The sequence below is a fragment of the Ananas comosus genome, linkage group 7 (assembly GCF_001540865.1).
Source record: "Ananas comosus cultivar F153 linkage group 7, ASM154086v1, whole genome shotgun sequence".
In the NCBI taxonomy this organism is placed as follows: Eukaryota; Viridiplantae; Streptophyta; class Magnoliopsida; order Poales; family Bromeliaceae; genus Ananas; species Ananas comosus.
In genome coordinates, this window is record NC_033627.1 from 6,164,862 (window position 1) to 6,183,887 (window position 19,026).

At 35.6% G+C, this 19,026-nt stretch overlaps 1 protein-coding gene and 1 long non-coding RNA gene across 4 annotated transcripts; one reads left to right on the forward strand and one right to left on the reverse strand.

Annotated features, from left to right (window-relative positions):
• Positions 1,357–11,517, forward strand: LOC109713353 (vacuole membrane protein KMS1). The gene is made up of 8 exons (XM_020237395.1): positions 1,357–1,809; positions 5,644–5,852; positions 6,155–6,233; positions 8,755–9,060; positions 9,802–9,956; positions 10,426–10,542; positions 10,758–10,943; positions 11,044–11,517. The coding sequence occupies exons 1-8, from the start codon at positions 1,746–1,748 to the stop codon at positions 11,236–11,238; spliced, it is 1,311 nt and encodes a 436-aa protein (XP_020092984.1). The 5' UTR covers positions 1,357–1,745; the 3' UTR covers positions 11,239–11,517.
• LOC109713354 lies at positions 11,591–18,987 on the reverse strand. Of its 3 annotated transcripts, XR_002217089.1 has the most exons (4): positions 17,752–18,986; positions 13,595–16,650; positions 12,231–12,498; positions 11,591–12,115 (listed from the first exon to the last, which is right to left on the reverse strand). It is a non-coding gene; the product is annotated as an uncharacterized LOC109713354 (long non-coding RNA). The 3 variants fall into 3 exon arrangements; XR_002217090.1 differs by having other exon boundaries at positions 11,591–12,498; positions 17,806–18,987; XR_002217088.1 differs by having other exon boundaries at positions 11,591–12,498.

Below are 19,026 nucleotides of genomic sequence, written 5' to 3' on the forward strand. Positions count from 1 at the left end.
CCAATGCTGCAACTAATCCTAAAATTTGTCCCAGCCAGTAGTAATCCGTACCAGAACAACCGTTTCTGCTCTTCCAAAAATTTTCACTAGCAATGGTATGCCAGTACGCATTATGCTTTTAACTTCGCCTAGAATGAACGGTTCGCCGCTCCCACGGGTAAGCTTATAAACTCCGCTTCATTACTGAAGCCATTGTTTGGTTTGAATCAAAAAATTATTTACGGTATAAAAAATATTTTTTAGCTTGTTTGGTTCAGCCTGAAAATATTTTTTTGTAAACATAATTTTATGGAATTGAAAAAAAAAATTGAATTTTTTGCTTTTACTATTTTTCGACAGAAAATAAAAATTTAAACTACGTAACAAAAAAATTTCATTTCTTTTTCACCAAACCAAATAAATGTAAATTTTTCTTTCCAACCAAATAAATATGGATGATTTTTTTTTCTACAAATAAAAGAGTACAAAATGTAAACTTTTTTCATCCAAAATATTTTTATAAAAAATTATTTTTATAATTTTACGTTGAACCAAATTTACCCTAAATCAAAACTAGATTAGTAGAATAAATAAGAGTTGTGCTAAAATACTATTAATAGTATTTGCTCCCTTTTGCTAACAAGTTTTTAATATTTGGATCAATTTTTTTTAATTATTTCTAACTATTGGATTAAATATTATAACCCAATAGCGACCACTCAATCTTAGAAGGACCATTCAACTTTAAGAGAGTAATATCATCTTAATTCTATAATTTTTTCTCTAAAAATTAAAAACTTAATAGTAAAAAAGATCAAATATCATAATAATATATTCTAAGGCATAGTTTGGTATTGAAGTCTATCTTACGCTATTAGATAAAATGGAGTTGAGGAAAAAGCATATAGGGATATGCTTCTGTGTTCCCCGATGGGACCGCAGAAAATATATTGTAACCGATTCATCGCAATATGCAAAATGCAATATTTACGCAAATAAACAGAATATTTTTCTAACATGTATTTTTACCGCACATAACGTAATTTCTCCGCAATCTCAAACGAAGTCTAACTCAACTCTTCTAAATAATTAAGAGTAATGTCATCCTAGGTAAATATAATAAGTGCGTGTTCGTATCCCTCCCTCTAATATCATCTTAATTCTATAATTTTTTCTCTAAAAATTAAAAACTTAATAGTAAAAAAGATCAAATATCATAATAATATTCTAACTCTAACTCTTCTTAATAATTAGGAGTAATGTCATCCTAGGGCAAATATAATAAGTGCGTGTTCGTATCCCTCCCTCTCTCTCTCATTGTCCTCCCGTGCACGAAATTTGTAACCCACTATAACCCAATCGAAGAAATATGTCCCCTCCAGTCATCATCTATTTATATTCGGATACCCTCCTACATACAAACAGATACGGAAACAACGTTTTTCACGCCATCTCTCTCTAACCCTGCTCCCTCTCTCTCTCTCTCTCTCTCTCTCTCTCTAGCGGAGAAGGAAAGAGCGGAGATATAAGGCTACGCCACGCGACGCTCATTCTCTCCATGGCAATGGCGATCTAGTGGAGATCGTTGATTTGATCCACGAAACCCTAGGAAAAGGGAGCGCGTACCTTTCCCCCCCTCCGTGTTTTCTGTTCGGGCCTAGATCCGGCGCTTCGATTGCACGGCTCAGTGTGGATCCGATTCCGATGCGATTTTCCCATCGCCGGGAGGGAATCTAGGGTTTGTGCTCGGGGTTGGTTTGCGGAGGATGGGGCGCAGGGGAGCGATCGCCTCTAAACCACCGCCCAAGGACGAGGATCCGTTGATATCAGGTGAGGTTTCATGTTTTTTTTTTTTTTTTTTTCCTTCTTCCACCTCTATTGATTATTTAGTTTTTTGTTCGATCCATTGATCTTGTCGTGACAAGAGTTAGTGAAAGTAACTTGTAAATTTTCTGATCATCATGAATTATGTTGTGGAATACAAGTTCCTGCATTAGAAATCTGGTTAGAGATCTAAGAATGTTTGATAAGGATTGGATCTGGATTTTGGTTGTTGGGTTAATGTTGTTGATTTGGATTTTCTGGGAGAAAAAGACAAAAAAATTAAATTTTTGCAGAGATGGCAGTCCTCAGTTTTTTTTTTTCCTTTATCTTTTTCCTAAAACTTATAATTTTGTAGAGGTGGACTTCCATGTATCGGTTCATCTGTACTTTTCTGCTGTCGCTCAGTTAGATTGCCCCTTACTATACTGCGATGGTCCTGTATATATATACTTCATGTTTGTTTCTTTGTTTAATAGTTAGTTTGAGGGGAGAAGAATTAGACATTTCAATGTATTAAGTTATGAAAATAATTGTGTTTGAGTATTTGAGGTCGAATATAATAAGGTAATTAGCAGCTAATGGAATCGCCATCAAAAGGTTTTGTAGCATAACTGGCTGAAGAAGTGGGGCATCTTGACGAATTGTATGCATGTAGTGTGTAAGGAAACTGTGTTAGCCATTTGTTTCTGCCACCTTTGTAAATTTGGAAGAATGATGGGGTACCCGTTGGGGTCAAGATTGCTATACTTGATGCTCATGGAGGCTAACGCTAGTGGATGCAAAACTTGGTGCCCACGGGTTATCGGTTGTTTATGTTGGTGTGGTAGATAAAGTTGTTTCTTTTTTCCTTGAGATAAAGGGAGAAGGTTTGAGTTAATGTTGTGCATAATGAAGTATTTGCTCAGTGATTTTCTTTATAGCATGAGACAGGGAGATGGTAGAGCAATTTGAAACATGCACCAGGTGAATATTCTTTATAGGTTTTGCATGGAAAAAGGAGAGCAACATGGTTTGCCTGCTTGTGGGATAGTATTTCCATGTTTCTCAACTTTTTGCAAGTTCAAAGCTCTTGTTCTACAAGAAAATTCTAGCTTTTCAGAGCTTCTTCTTTTTAACCAGTGGTAGACGCTTTCATCATAAGCTTAAAAGACTTACATAGATGATTGGATCCTGAAAGTGGCATCTAGCACTAACATCCATCTTTCCAATTTCTTCTTTCTCATGCTGATCTTTTAAGCCTTCTGGTTCTTACAAAAGTCATTTGGAAATAAATCATCCGTGTTGCTCATAAAAGTTTGTCATCAGGGGAACCCTATTGGCTGAATTTTGGGTATAATATATAGTTATATAGTCTAAGGTTGACCATCATGACCTATTACTCGATCAATTTTTACCTTTAACTTTAGTTGATTTACATAGATCACGCCCCCTCTCGAAACTTAATTTTACTTTAAAGTTATGGAGGCAAAAATGTGGTATTCCTTTATCATTTCGTCTAATGGAAATAGTTCCTCTATTTCTATGAATCTTTCTAGATTGTCTTTCTCTTGAATCGTTCAAGAGAGTTTCGGATTGTTTGGTATTCATTAAAACATTTTAGCATGGGTAATTAGATTTTGCATCACGGATTCACGGTATACATGGAATTTCCACAAATAAATGGTTGGTTGTGTGAGTTGATTGTCCAGAGTTTTGAGTTGGTCTTTTTGTTTTGACTCCTGAGAATTATCTTGAAATTTCCCTTTCTTTCCTTCATTACCTCTCTCTTAGTTGGCTTTCCAATTATTCTCTAAAATTCTAATCCTTTTCGGTCATGTTTAAGTCTGAATTTTGTCTTAATCCTTATTCAGTTATGTAACAGCAACTAGAGTGGATTATGTACTTCTTCCTCCTCCTCCAAACACTAAACTTATCTGCATCTTGTGAATGTGTTCTTTTTTCTTCCCCTACTAAAACAGCCTTTTCTTCTTATTCTCTCTTCTAAACACTTTCCCTTCTAAACACTAAACCTATCTGTGTCTTGTGGACTTCTTTTTAATACTAAAACAGCCATTTTTTTTTCACTAAAACAACCATTTAGACCACAAAATGTCTTTAGCATCTTCTTTTTAATTATATTAAAACGGCCCTTTCTTTGCTAAAACGGCTGTTTAAACCACATAATGTCTTCTTCTCCTTCTTCTTCTTCTTCTTCTTCTTCTTCTTCTTCTCTCTCTCTCTCTCTCTCTCTCTCTCTCTCTCTCTCTGCGCGCTAAACCTATCTGTGTCTAGTGGATGTTTTCTTTTCTCTCTTTTTTTTTTGGCACACTGGAACAGCCATTATGCTTTTTAAAATTTTAACCACAAGTTGCTGAGATTTGTTTTTATGTGGATTTTAGCTCAATATTTGAAGCTTATGCTCATAAAGGCCTGGTATTTATGCCTTCAACTACATATGAAGGATTGGCTTTTGGAGTTATCTAGCTTGTAAGCAATTGCAAATTATCCCACTATGTAAGAAGCAATATATGATGGTGGTTGTTGATATAGTTGCATTAGCTCAATATTCTCAATATTTAGTAATATTGAGCACATTTATGAGTGATATAGTTCTTTCATCTTAGCTTGACGCTTTTGTGAGAGATTGGCACATGTATGAAGGTTGAAAGTACCAATTCCTTTTTGTACCTACGCAAAGATACATTCAGTGATTGATTCCTAGAAATTAGTGTAAAAGTCGTCAGTGTATAAGTGAGCAACTCCATGATTATCCCATATGTTTTCTCTCGTTCATCTGGAAAGCTTGCTAATCATGGACTTTAAAATAGTGGAGCCTTGATTTCAAGCCTGAAGATGCAGCCTACATTGGAAGGCTGAATTGATTACACTTTAGTTGTATGAAGTCTAATCCAATTTAGTTGCAATTAGACTGCCATGTAGATAATTAGGGTATAGTTGGGCAAAATACAAAATAGTTGGGCAAAATACAAATTTTGTTCATGTGTGGTCTATAATGAATTAAGGTTTTGTGAGAGGCTGAACATATATAATTTTAGGTTTGAATTAAGGCCACTTTTCTTTCTTTGCAGTTTTTTCCTGGAATTTATCCACACTCTTAGGAGTGTATAGAAGACTCAAGGATATGTTCAAATTCTGTTTGGTTAAATTATAAGTTATTTGTTTTTTACTGTATCTATTTATATGAAAATTCTCAAACAAACAAGCTTTTCTGGGAAATCAAAGTTAGTTGGTTTTATGGATCTTGTTTGGTGAAAGATCATAACGGCATTAAGTCGTAAAATTCTTCAAATTAGTTTGGTACTATGGACACCCTGTTCTGCTTTAAAAAGAAGCAATAGATGGACCTTTATAAACAGAAAACAGAGTAAGACAATTGAAAAATCCTTGGGCAAAAGGCATGGTTATTAAGGTCGCCTAAGTTCTATAGTCCAAACCAACTTGTTCTCTTCAAAATTACCCAAATAAGCTTGTTGCTTTATTAACGTATAATGGTTGACTAATTTTGTACGAATATTGTGTTTGAGCCAGAAATAGTATTATTCTGAAGCTGTTCTTTACCTTGATGGATTTAAGCTTAAGTTGTCTAAAAATTAACATCCATATATGGATACCTTTGCAAGCAATAATTGCACTCTTGTCACATCAAATCACACTTCCGAAGGTTTGCAGATAAATCATATCATTTATTAAGCTATTTTGTTTTATAGAGTTGTTTTAGTAGATAACTCGATTCAAGTTGTATGTGTTTCACATGTGATAATTTTATCCTGATGGCTCCATTTGTTAACAGTGAGTATATTTCTGTATTATTTTCTTTACTAAATTTACTTCATTTTGCAGAGCTTCGTGAAAGGCATCGGTTGGATCTAGAGAACTTGACACTGATAACACAGCCAATCAGGACAGTAAAACTATTTGTATTAGCTACGTTGCAGTATTTAAAAAGGTCTTTTTTCTATGTCCTGAGAAATGGTGGTTGGCTTAAGGTCTTAATCATCTTGGTAGTGGCCACATTCCTTCTTTTGACTGTTGATGGCCCACATGAAAAGGTATTTATCTCTTTCTCATTTATTTACTAGCATCACTCTTAGTTAAAGAAATACCATTTAATTTTAATCTTGTCTAGACCTCTATGTTGATCTCGTGTTTAGATATAATCTTCTGAATTCACTTTTAATATAATGACTTGATTTTGTCATAAATGTATAATTGAAGAGTACATTTTATACTTTTAATGCAGCATGCTAGGGATGAACTTCTATTCCATGTTACTAAATACTTCTCTTTTGCCCTTTTATTCTTCTAATTTCTAAATGAATGATACATTTTTTTTTCCATGCGATGCATGCAGCATGTCCAAGAGCTTCTTAATTATGCCAGATATGGATTGTGGTGGATATCTCTAGGAGTGGCATCATCAATTGGACTAGGCAAGTGCAAAAATTGCATTCTACTTTTACTGTAATGAAATATTGGATGGTTTAAAGTTTAAACTACATAATTTCCTTATGTCCACATAGTTTGCTTATGTAGTTTTACATATTTTTATGATAGTACTCCACAAGCCAAAAGAATTTTGCTAATAAATTCCTACTGCTCAATTTGGTTCATTCTAAGGTTTCTTGGCATTCATTTTGGGCCCTTTTGGTTGTCACACCCCAATAATCCCACATCGGATAGGAATAGGAATGTGATTGGATATATAAGAGACTTAGACATTACTAATAATAACTAGGCTTAAGCATTTTTGGCCGGTGTTTGGGCCCAACGAGTTATTATTGCTCGTGGGCTGGATTGTTACATTGGTCTAGCTTTTCTTGTTTCCTTGGGGTGGTGTTGCCGGCCACTGCAAAAGCAGTCATTTTGGGGCTGGTTTTCATGCTGCAGTCGATTCCTCATCACAAAAAACAGCAGTTTGCAATAGAATTTAAGTTGGATGTTGTGGTGACTTTGATCAGAATTTATCACTGGCCAAATTTGACCTTTTTCTTGGATATGTTATTGAAGTCGACCAGAAATCAGATAGATATCAAATTTGTGATTTATACCTATGAGTTAACACTGTCTTCTGCCTTCTTTTCTGGTCTGTTAATAACCAAACTTAAGAGCGACAGTGCCTGTCTGTGACACCCGAAGAAATCGATTTAATTATGCCAATTCTTTTGGGAAAAATGCATTCTGTGTATTTGTTAAAGAAGCCTTGCTTTAAAAAACAATGGACGTTCGCTGTGGCATAAAAAATACTTATTCACTAGTTTACAACAGCGTCTTTTTGTTCCTATTGTTCTGGCTGCTCTCTTCTTTGGAGGAAGATTGATTATATGTCACTACTTCTCTTAAAAATTGATGTACATGCATGCTTATAGTTGTTTATATTTTTTTTGCAAGGTGTACAACTGCTCATAGTTTCTTTACATGCATACTCAAAATATAATACAAGCAGTTAAATAATTGGGGAGTCTGTGCTTGAAAGTATGTGGCACATTCTGAGCAATAAGCATTAGTGGAATATAGCTATTTATGTGTTTCACTTAATTGGTCTCACATCAGAGGATGTTGGGTAAGCTGACAGCCATTTATCAGAATGACTTTCTAGTATTAAGAACTTGAATTTGAGCTTTTTCAGCTCTTTAGGCATCCTGTTTCATTCATGTTGGTCGTATTAGTTAATTATTTGGTGCAGCCACTTTCAGGGGTACAGTCACGTGGACCCTCTAAAGGTATTTGGAGGATAAATGGTAATAGTGTTGGTTCTTTGTGCACACATGACATGAATTTTAGGTCTTAAGACACCCAATAGTCCCTTATGTGAATATATTAAATCAGTTGGCTTGTATAGGATTTTTATTTTCTTTTGCTTATATAAATAACTTGGTCTTGAGTATTTTGGGCAATGTTGATATGGCTGTCTTATTCAAAATGTCACTAGCAAGCTTTGTTGGGTAATTTCAAAAATGCTCTTGTACGTACTTGTTTTTTTACTGCAAGCCTGATATCTTGCTCTGTGTGACTTGAGGCTATTGGGGTGTGGAATAAGATCATTTAAAGGAACGAAAAAAATCTAAGCCCCAATATGATCCCTTGTCTTATTTGTGCCTCATAGATGAGTTACATTACAGTCACCATTAGCATGCCTGCAAGGTAGATATGTGTTTGATGGCCATGTAGTTTTGGTAGCTGTTATGGTAAGCCTCCTTGTGCTTGATTTCTCCTTTCACCAGGAACAGACCAAACTTTTGGATAATTGACTTCAAACTGGTTTACTATTTGTCTGATTTCATGGAGCCTTTCTCAGCTTCTACTTGTGCTCTACCCATTGACCCCAAATACTCTTAATTGTCTGATAGTGCAGGCATAAAAAATGCAATACTTTTGAGAACTGTGGATTGTTATAAATCCATGAAGCTCCTCTGTTGGACTTAGTTGAGTTTGAGCTATATTGGTCATATATTGCTTATATTTATTGGGATTTAATTTCAAGTGTAGTCCCTGAAGTTTGGCCCCAACTTCAAGTTGGCGGCAGTTGATTCCGTAGTTCCCAAGTATGATTCAATTTCAAGCATGATATTACTTGTAATTGTACTACTGTAATAATCTTCTATTTTACCATCATACCATGCCTATTCCAGACTTTCCAGTGAAAATCCAGAATATTATCTTGTTTGCAGCTGTCTTGTCTGGGGAATTATTTCTGTTTTATATTGCCACACCATGATTCCATCCTTTTCCAGTTTTTGCCCTCAAGGCATGCTAAATCAGTTCTTGATTAGCATCTCTTTTCATGTCAGAATATTAGGCCGCTGGAACTTTCTGTCTCCTAAATTTATAGGTTTCTCTCCGCATACTTCACCACACAGCCACAGACTGATAATTTATTTGTAATCCTTGAAAGCCAAAACATTTATGAAGAACATTTAATGCTGATCAAGTTATATATTGCTTGCGTTGCAGGTTCTGGTTTACACACATTTGTGCTGTATTTAGGCCCTCATATTGCATTTTTCACAATCAAAGCTCTACAATGTGGACGAGTTGATTTGAAAGCTGCTCCATATGACACCATACTACTTAAAAAGGGACCTTCATGGCTTGAAAAGGATTGCTCAGAATTTGGACCTCCACTATATCCGCCGTCGTCCAGTTCATTAGTTAGGATTCCAGTCAGCAAAATACTAACTCAGGTTCAGCTAGAAGCTATTCTTTGGGGCATTGGAACTGCACTTGGGGAGCTTCCTCCCTATTTTATCTCACGAGCAGGTATCTTTGATAAATAGATTCTGTAGAGTATGCATGAATACATATTATGGTAATAGTGCTTGTATTTGCTCTTCATTCCTTTTTCCTAGGTAATAAATAGATTTAAATTAAGAATCTTGTATTCAAAAAGTCTTACATTTACTTGCTTCCATTTAGCTATCATAATTCATAAAAACTACCACCTGATCCAGAATTATATCCAAAACTAATTGCTGTTTTGTATTTATTGTTGTTGAGCTTAATCTATTTTATCGTCTAGAACTAACTCATGAGCTTCGTGTAATGTAACTTTTACCCTCATATGTGAGCACGTAGACTAGTTTTGTTTATCGGCAAGTACTATTGTTGCCATTGCCTTAGGCATCATCTCGTAAGCAAGGATTGTCATTTTGTTGAGTGCTGACTGCTAAGTCAAACATATGTTCAGATGAAAATGCCAGGAGCTTACAAGAACTATATTGGCTATTGCTAATCCAATTTGGAATATCTCTGCACATTTGATACTGTTTTACAAGTTCAATAGCATGGACTTCATACTTATTTGAATTATATGGCTCGTATCTTCCACTTGGACTTCAAATTATACTAATCCGCGCACAATATTTTCACACACTTTTTTTGTTGGATATTCAGCACAGATTTGCATAAATTTTAATTGCAAGAATTGAATTGTTGTTATTCGATGGATAGCTTACTCGTATTGATGTAGTGTCACATTCACTATTGACTTATGTATGGCAGCACGCTTGTCTGGAAGTAAAGTAGATGCTGTCGAGGAACTGGATGCTGCTTCTTCAGAAGATGGATTTATATCTGCAACACTCACCAAATCCAAACGCTGGCTTCTTTCTCACTCACAACATCTCAACTTCTTAACTATTTTATTACTTGCTTCGGTTAGTTTGCTTTTTCCCCACTTTTCTTGGTTGTATATATGTATTTAGTGATTGCCTTGTGATATTCCTGAAAACTTCAAATATAATAGGTGGAACATTTCTAAAATCCCTTTGGGGAAGTTCACAGTAAGTTGAAGTGGCAGGAAAAAATTTGTTGTTCCTATGAAATATTTATGAGTGTAATTCTCCTTGATGCCTTGGAAAAGGAAATGCAGTTGTGATATATGTACATTCTCATTAATTGTGCATTTAGTTTCATATGGCAAAACAGAGATTCGTGTACCAAAAAAATAAAAATATAAAATTAAAATAAAATAAAATAAAAATCTGCTCGGTCCACTTGTTCTCCTTTGACTCATTAATTACTTAAATAGCTGCACCATTTTTTTTCCTCTTCATTTCATGCATTGATTAAGCTGCAGCTAATTCTTTTTTTTTTCCCTTTTTTTACTGTTTCTCTTATTAATAGATTCCAAACCCTCTTTTTGATCTTGCTGGTATTATGTGTGGCCAATTCGGCATCCCATTCTGGAAGTTCTTTCTTGCGACCTTAATTGGAAAGGCAATTTTCAAGACTCACATCCAGGTGTGCTATCTCTGGCTCTTCCTCTTGTTCTGCATCTTTTGGACTATCTGGTCAATATAAATACCCAGTGTCTTTGTGCTTTCTAGTTTTTTTGTTGGTCATGCTGCTATTCAATTCAGGCACAATTCAGGCACATTTCTATAGTTACTTTCCTTGTTTTAAGCCTTTGATGTTGCTGTTTTTCACCTCATTCATTGATCTGATTGCTGGTGCAGACGGTATTTATCATCTCTGTGTGCAACAACCAACTCCTAGAATTAGTGGAGAACAGGTTAATTTGGGTACTCGGTTTCTTCCCTGGATTTTCCGACATGCTGCCCACCATGATTGATAAGTTGCACATGGTCAAGGATAAGTATTTATCAGCTCCTGCTCCTGCCTTACCTTCTGCAACAACCAAGGTAGCTCTTGCATTCACCTAAGATGGGCAATACTATTTCTTTTGGATATGTTTTTATCAATAGTCTCTCCTTTGAGCATTCCTTTTCGATTGTTCAACAGGGAAAGAAGTGGAAACTCTCATTCCCTCTGGTCTGGAATTCATTGGTATGGCTCATGCTCATAAATTTCTTTGTCAAGATTATGACCTCCACGGCACAGAGACATCTAAAGAAGCAACAAGAGTTGGAGTTGGCTAACAAGCTATTGGAACAAAAGCAATCCATGACCAAGTCGAACGGTGTGACTGACATGTGATTGTCTTCTATTTCTTTCCCCAATTCATCGCCTATATTGGTGGAAGCCGTGATTATATTTAACAATGGCATGCCATCAAACACCTTTCACATTCTTACTCTGCTCAAGAAACTACTAGATCTGGGCCGGGATAATTATTCATGTTATCGATATACCTTTGATGCTGATAGGGTCTGTTCGAAATTGTTCCTACAGGGACATTCTTGTTTATTGTTAGGAAGCTGTACACAGAATTACTATAGTTTATGATTCTAATGATGAGAAGAGAGAATTTCCTTATATCCTGATGTGAATCACTGGTAATTGCTTTCTTCTGGGATGTAATGGAATATGCCAGAAGGTCGATGATCTAACCACTGTTGTTGGTAAAATCAGCACTAACAATTCAAAGCTTTTCTCCTCTTTGCACAGCAAATTTGGTTGTTGAAAAATTTGATTTGTCGGGCTACGTAAATGATCCTGATGAAGCCGTATATATACTTGACAACATGGTAGTAGTCATCTGTTTTAATTTGTCATGCCCATTAATTGATGATGGGCTGAAGAAGGTGAGACCCGTAAGGACTATTCCAGGAAGCAGTAATATCAGAACTATATCACAGCCACAAAGAGAGCAAGCTTGGCAAATCTATCTATCTTCAGCTGAAGTAGCTTCTGAAAATTTCTTCTTCTTCTTCTTCTTCTTCTTCTTCTTCTTCTTAAGAGCTGGCGTTTCGCGGCGCTTCGGCTGGAAGTATTTTCGTCGTTTTGTTTAGTAGCAACCGCAAGTCAAATCCGTAATACTGTGACATAGATTTCGACCTCTGTTTGCTTTAGGATTCCTCAAACAGCTTAGGTATGTTGGTGGGACCTTTTACTTCCCTCATCATTGATGTGCCTATGAGGAGTAAAAAGATCACTCGACATCCTAAATAGCTATGGTGTTTCTGAAAAATGCTTACGATGCTTCTCTGAAATACGTGAATGTATGTATGTATGTGAGGGAGTAATACTGTAGATGCAACTCGTAGGCTAGGAATTTTGTCACGTTCAAGGACTTCAGATTTAGTTGCAAACCCAGAATGGTTTTCGACTTGGGACTTGAGCAAGGGCTTCAACATATCCGCATCGCATCGTCTGTCAAAATGCTAGGCGCGCAACTTGTGCACCATCTTGAATTGTGGCATAATGAAGAAGCATGCAATTGTTAAAGAAAAACATAAGACGACGAATAATGCTCCTTGTTGTGTTAATGGTGGCAGATACTTCCGCTCCACCGAGCTGTAATTGCATAGAAGGAGGCAAATTAACTTGTCATTCTGAAAATTTAATATCCTACAATTTTCACTATTGTCCGCACTTGCCGAAATATGTAACAGCCAGATGCAGTGATAATTATCCAGATTTTTTAACAAACCAGGCAAAAGCTTATTATCCTGGAATGCTGAACTATGTAAGGATAATGAACGATGTCATAGTTGTAAAAATAGCCCTTCAAAAATATTATCTTCAAAATTAGACCTAAATTTTGCGGGAAACAAAGAAAGCAGGAAAAGAATCGTCGCTTTCTAAATGCGACAAATAGTTCGCCGCTTTATCCAAACTATTACAATTGTTTAGGATTGTTCATAAAAGCGATGAATCGTTTACTATTTTGCAAAGAAGTATACATCGAAATTCAGACTTTGAGAAGTAATACTTTACATGAAGCATTAAATAATTCACCATCTTCTAAAAGCCGTATAGGACTTACTCTTTTGCATATGTAGCACCAATGGGTCCAATTTTAGAAAAGGTAAAAACATACAAAACTTAACTGAAGTATGTACCATTTTGAATTGGCTATCCAATTTTTCAAGATTTTGATTTATACCCACCTTTCAATTTATTTGCTTTGAACTGGTCAATAACATTTTAACTTTACATATTTAATTAGTATATTTTATACAATTCTTGCAACTACAAATTTATTAACTTAGTAATTAGTTTAAATTTCAAACTCAAAATACCATTGACAGGCACAAATAAAATAAATTAAAAGATTGGATAGTAAAATCAAAATATTAAAAAATTAAATAGCCAATTTAAAATGATACATACATTAGTTAAGTTTACGTTTCTACATTTTTAAAATATAAGTTTGAGAAACCTATATTTATAATTAAAAATCTTTATTAGTTTTCCTGCCAAAAATTTTCTAGGAAGTATGTCCAAACCAAATGCAACCTTAGTTAGACCTTAGTCCTCCCGACTTCAAAACATGTTAAAAAAAAAAAAAAAAAAAGAAAAAAAAAAGAAGGGGGACAGAGAAAATATAAGTAGTACTTTCAATACGTTAACCCAACATAGTAAAATCGAACATTCACAGAAAAATTACCGTCGAGTGCAACGTAGCAACGTGTCAGACCGTCTGGCAATGATTACCAGCGAGATTAGCGCCGTAAAGAAAGAAAGAATGCCCGACTACTACAGTGTCACTCCACCAAGAAAATGAGAAGTCCGTCACATGATCATTCTTGCCGTCTTAATTGAAATTGATAGAAAAGCAGAGGTGTCATTTGGTCAAAAATATCAAACCCCGTATTTGTATGCGCAAGTAGAGTAATTTATTAAAGAATGATCAAATTCTAGGTAAATAGAAAATAAAAAAAATTGAGAAAAAAGGGGGGAAAAAAAAGAAAAGAAAAGGAGAAAGAAGAGAAAGAGAAGGATTGAGGATGACCTCCCAGTATTTTCTGCCCAACCACTTACATAGCTGGTAGGTGGAATTTATAATTTTCTATTTCATATTATTAAATTATCCTAAATTGGACATTGTCGAGATGATTTATTTATGGCTTAATTGCACCAATGAACCTCAGCCTTTACTTGTTTCCTATTTTGATCCTCAACCCTTCTTTTCTTGCAACTAAAATTTTTTTATTCTATGGTATTTATTTCACTCGAGTCCTGCCATCGAAAATGTGATTAATTTTAATCAAAATAACCGTGGGTCAAAATTCGATACTAATATGGCATTGATGATGACATTATATACAGATTGTCTTTAATGTGACATCTACTGGTAAATTTTATAGTATTCTTAATAATAGAACATAGTTAAAATAAAAATTAAGAATTAGAACTCTAATGGTAAAGCAAATAAAAACTGGGGACCTAAATAAAAAAAAAAAAAATGTAACAGTTAGGGGTCGTTGATGCAATTAACTCTTTATTTAAATTGCTAATCATCCTGAATGAGACCTCCTAATATATTCCACCAGGCCGTATCTGGTTAGGTGGAATTTTATGATTTTCAATTTCAAATTATTATATTATCCAAAATCTGAGTCCTCGAGATGTTCAATGAGAAATTTACAAAATTACCCTGAATGTGACCTCATTAATTAATTTAGCAGGACCTATAATACCTTCATAATAATAATAATAATAATAATAATAATAATACGCTACGTGATTCGGTCGCATACTTAATTTTGATACTACCATGTGGTGGCGGTCCCCACGGGCTTCTATGCGGACTTTCCACGTGGCGAAAAGGACAAATCCCGTGGTCCCCACCATCTCCTCCTCCTCCCCCCCACGTGCGGGTCCCACGAAAGCTAGCTGAGCACACGTGGACCAGGGACCTCACCTTATCCGGCCATCGAGAAAGGAAAGGCGCGCACAATGATCCCATCCTAGCCGTCCAATGATACGCACAGGTGGAGATGCGCCACGCTGTCGTTCTATTATTGGCCACCGAATTGAACCTGCAATCCATGGTGGGGCCCACCCCGGACCACTTAGATTAGATTTATTGCTTAGACCAAACATTTTTTTTTTTTTTTTTTTTTTCGTGTGCACGCACAAAGCAACGGAGTCACATTCCACAGCGATGGCCCAAAAAACATTTTCCTTTCTTGTTTTTCCTTTTTTTTTCTTTTTTGGCTCTGGGGTTTTTGGATTAGCGACATTGATTGTGGAAACAAAATGCGTCGAAATTGGGTGTCTTGATTTGGGCGTATTTAGATTCCAACTCTGGACGGTGTCCATCACTACCAATTATGCAGTAAATTAAATTCTGTACAATAAATAACTTCGTTGCTCGATCATCTATAGTGGATTGGATCGGACCAGTAAACATTTAATAATTTAAACCTAGCTTACCACAGATAAGAATTAAGACTATTCATGTGTAAAATTCTTTGTTATTATACACAAAATAATCAATAAAAGAAAAAAAAATCTCACAACATGCAAGCAGTTCTAGGATAATAAAAGAATATGACTTTCTATCCAAGGGAAAAGGAGAGAGAGAGAGAGAGGAGAAAATGAAGGCCACCCCGGCCCACACATCGATCTTAGATTGCATACTCTTTCATCCTTTTTATCGCTTTGGTATAAAACTTTTTTGAATATTATTATTATTATATTAATCGATAGGAGAACCACTTTATTGTTCGATGCCAAACTTTGGATACTTTGCGACATGCGACAGCTAACGCATTAAAACAATGACCTGATGATGTGATGATGGTGGAACTGAAACGGAAATTAATAACATGAACCTAGTCCTCCAATCTCTCCTGCACCATATCACCGCTAACAAATTAATTATACCTCTCTTCTTAAAATAAAAAAAAGTATAATAAAAATATTTTTCTATTAACCATAATGGAACGGGTGAACACAGAAAAAATAATCTTATCGGTTGAGAACGTCACGTTAGCAATATAACCGGTGCATTCTAATTTTTTTTTCCTACTCTTGTTTGTAATGACAGTGCAATATAAGTTTTTTTTTTCCCTAATAAAAGAATAAACTTCAATTTATTCAATTTAGGTTTAACCTAATTCTACTTCCCTATATTAGTTTAAAAAGTTTAACTTTGTCATTATATATATATATATATATATATATATATATATATATATATATTACTTTCTGTGCTTTTAAAAATACAATAGCATTTATTTTTGTGACTTTTTAATATTTGGATCGTCTCAACATCCGTGCAGCACTAGTTATATGGATCTTGAGACGATCCAAGCGCTAAAAAATTACAAATACATTGAGCTCCTAAATCACTAATATACAAACTCTATGATGGCAAACTGTATCGCTGATATGAGCCTAATTATAATTTGCACTTAACCCATCCATCTTGTTATTCGTCACATATTTGTAATAAGATAAAGATAAAATTACAAAAGAAATTGTGCAGTACAGATATATTATATTTGTTGGGAGCAAATTAAACTAATTATTTTTTTAAAGAATACGGAGAAGAAGAAGAAGGAGGACGGATAAGAGCATCAATCAACCAGTAGGATATGATAGAGGGCAAAATTAATTGGACGGTCGGTCAATAAATGTGGTGGATCGGGTCCACCCAATGCACAGTTTTCTTCTCACAACTGTGGTGCCACCGAGGGACACGAATGCCTTTGCCTGCCGCCCAAAAATATCAAGTTTCAACTTTGAAGATAGAGATACTATAATAATAATAATAAAGAAAATGCATGAAACCAGCAGCCTAGATAGAAAGAAAGAAAGAAAGGGCTTCAAAAAGAAAAAAAGAAAAAGAAAAAAAAAAAATCATGAAAGCTGTAAACGAAGAGGAGGTGTAGGGTGGAGTGACCAATCTTTGTTGGGTGGCTTGTTTCTATATCTATTCACCTTAATTTGGTTATCAGTGGCCCTAATCATATCAAGCTAAACAAGTTGGAAAATAAACAAATATTAAATATTAACTGAAACATCACTGCTTATGTAGGCAAATATGGAGGACCACACACAAAAAAGATAACTCTGACTAATAGATCAATATATTTAGATAAATATATATATATACAAAGTTACCGACTGTCTCTAACGCAAGTGATTAAGGACTTACTTGTTGGTATCTGAGGTTTCTAATTTAAAACCTAGTTACTTCATATCTCCGGCTAAACTTTTAGATATCATGTTACCTTCCTCCCAAATTCCTTTTAATTACAAAATTTTGACAAGATTTTCTATTTTAAAAGATGGAAAGTAGAGCAAACTAGCTAACAGGAATCAAACCCTCGATTTTCCAGTCAGCACTGCAACCAACCAACTACATTAATATTGTATACCAACAATCAGATTTACTACATCTTTAGCCACCTCGGACGGCATTATACACTGTACATGTTAAAAGAACAACTAATGGCGTGTGTATATATATATATATATATATATCCAAAGTATATATAACTGTAAATTTTATACATTTTCTATCCATTGTCCACTTTTTCTACAAATAGTCTTCTCAATTTTTTTAAATATATTAAACATTTAGAAAAAGTGCCTAGCTAAATCTTTTGATGAGTAGGTGTAAGATTTAGGCCGTATTCTAAAACATACGAGTAGCATTTCTCCAAATGAATAATAAATAGATCAATAGAGTCAAATTTAGCGACCCATCTTCCGAAATTATTTTTTTTTTTTAAAAAAAAAAAAAGGAAAAAGAATTTGGATGAGTATTATAGAAATACAACTCAATTTGAATGATAAAGCAAGCATTACTGAATCCGAACACGTGAACCCGTGCACAGCAGCATAGAAACATGCCGGACCCACCAATTGTGGCCGACCATCCGCCACTCGCCCATCCGGCCGCGACCGCTAGCTGCTTTCCCTCTTCTTCTCGAGCTTCCTCTCCGCCCTAACCAACTGCGCTATGGTCTGCTATGTTGGGAAAACGGAGCGGAGCATGCAGCAGCAAAAGGCAGCAGACTACAGCAAAATCAAACAATTGACGCGGCCTCGATCGGAAAAACGAAATTAATTGAAAATGAAGGGCTTCCAGTCCTCCGATTAATTGAACTAGGCAGAACTGGGTTTCATTTGGTCAGTCGGTCCAATCAAGGGTTAATTTCCTCGCTATAAACAAAAGAGAAAATTTAAAAAATAAAAACTAAAAGAAAAAGGAGAGGGCTAGCAAGATAGACCTTGATGATTCTTTTTCTCTCTCCTCTCCTGGAGCAATTAGCTTAATTATTTTGGATAGTATGGTACAGACTAGAGAATCAAATTAGAATTTCTTCATTCTCATCTTAATTAATTAATTAGCGGACAGCAGATATACCGATCGGGGGGTGCAAGGCAGGCATGAACCCGGCCGCCCTCTCCTCCAGTTCTCCACCAATATCCTGATGCCGTCGTCTTCACCTTCAAATTAATGTACCCAATTAATTAATTAAGGCCGCCGTCGGCAAAACTAGTCGCTGGTCTCGATCGAGGTCTGTCTAGCTATGTGCGGTCGTCGGTCGTCGTCCGTCGTCATCTGTGAGCCGTCTAGATCTCATCGCCATTCTCTCTTTTGCCTCGTATTATCTCTCTGCTCACTAGTTAAATACGCTCCCATTAGATATATATTATTTCTACCGAATCCTATCTTTCAAATCTATCGAGTATCCGAGTAAGAGGGATAAAAATGATGCATAAAATAATAATACAGCTTAACCGTTTGAAGGAATTAAGTAATAGCCCCCCGATCTGATCTGATTCATGGACGACGACGACGACGACGACGACGACCATGGGTGGAGGCTTCTGCACCTCCGCTCAGCAGTCCCTGCTCGATCTCCTCTCCTCCTCCGAAAGAAAGCGGAATATAGTTGACTTATGAGAGTCGAAAATTAAGAGCGAGTCATGCATACATGCTCGGAACAGAGAGAGAGAAGAGGGTCCGCCCCGCGTCCACGTGTGTGTACATCCTTTTGAATCCTGCTTTGAATGCGTCCATTATTATTATTATATATATATATATATAGTTAAGATGTGACTGGTGATGTTTTT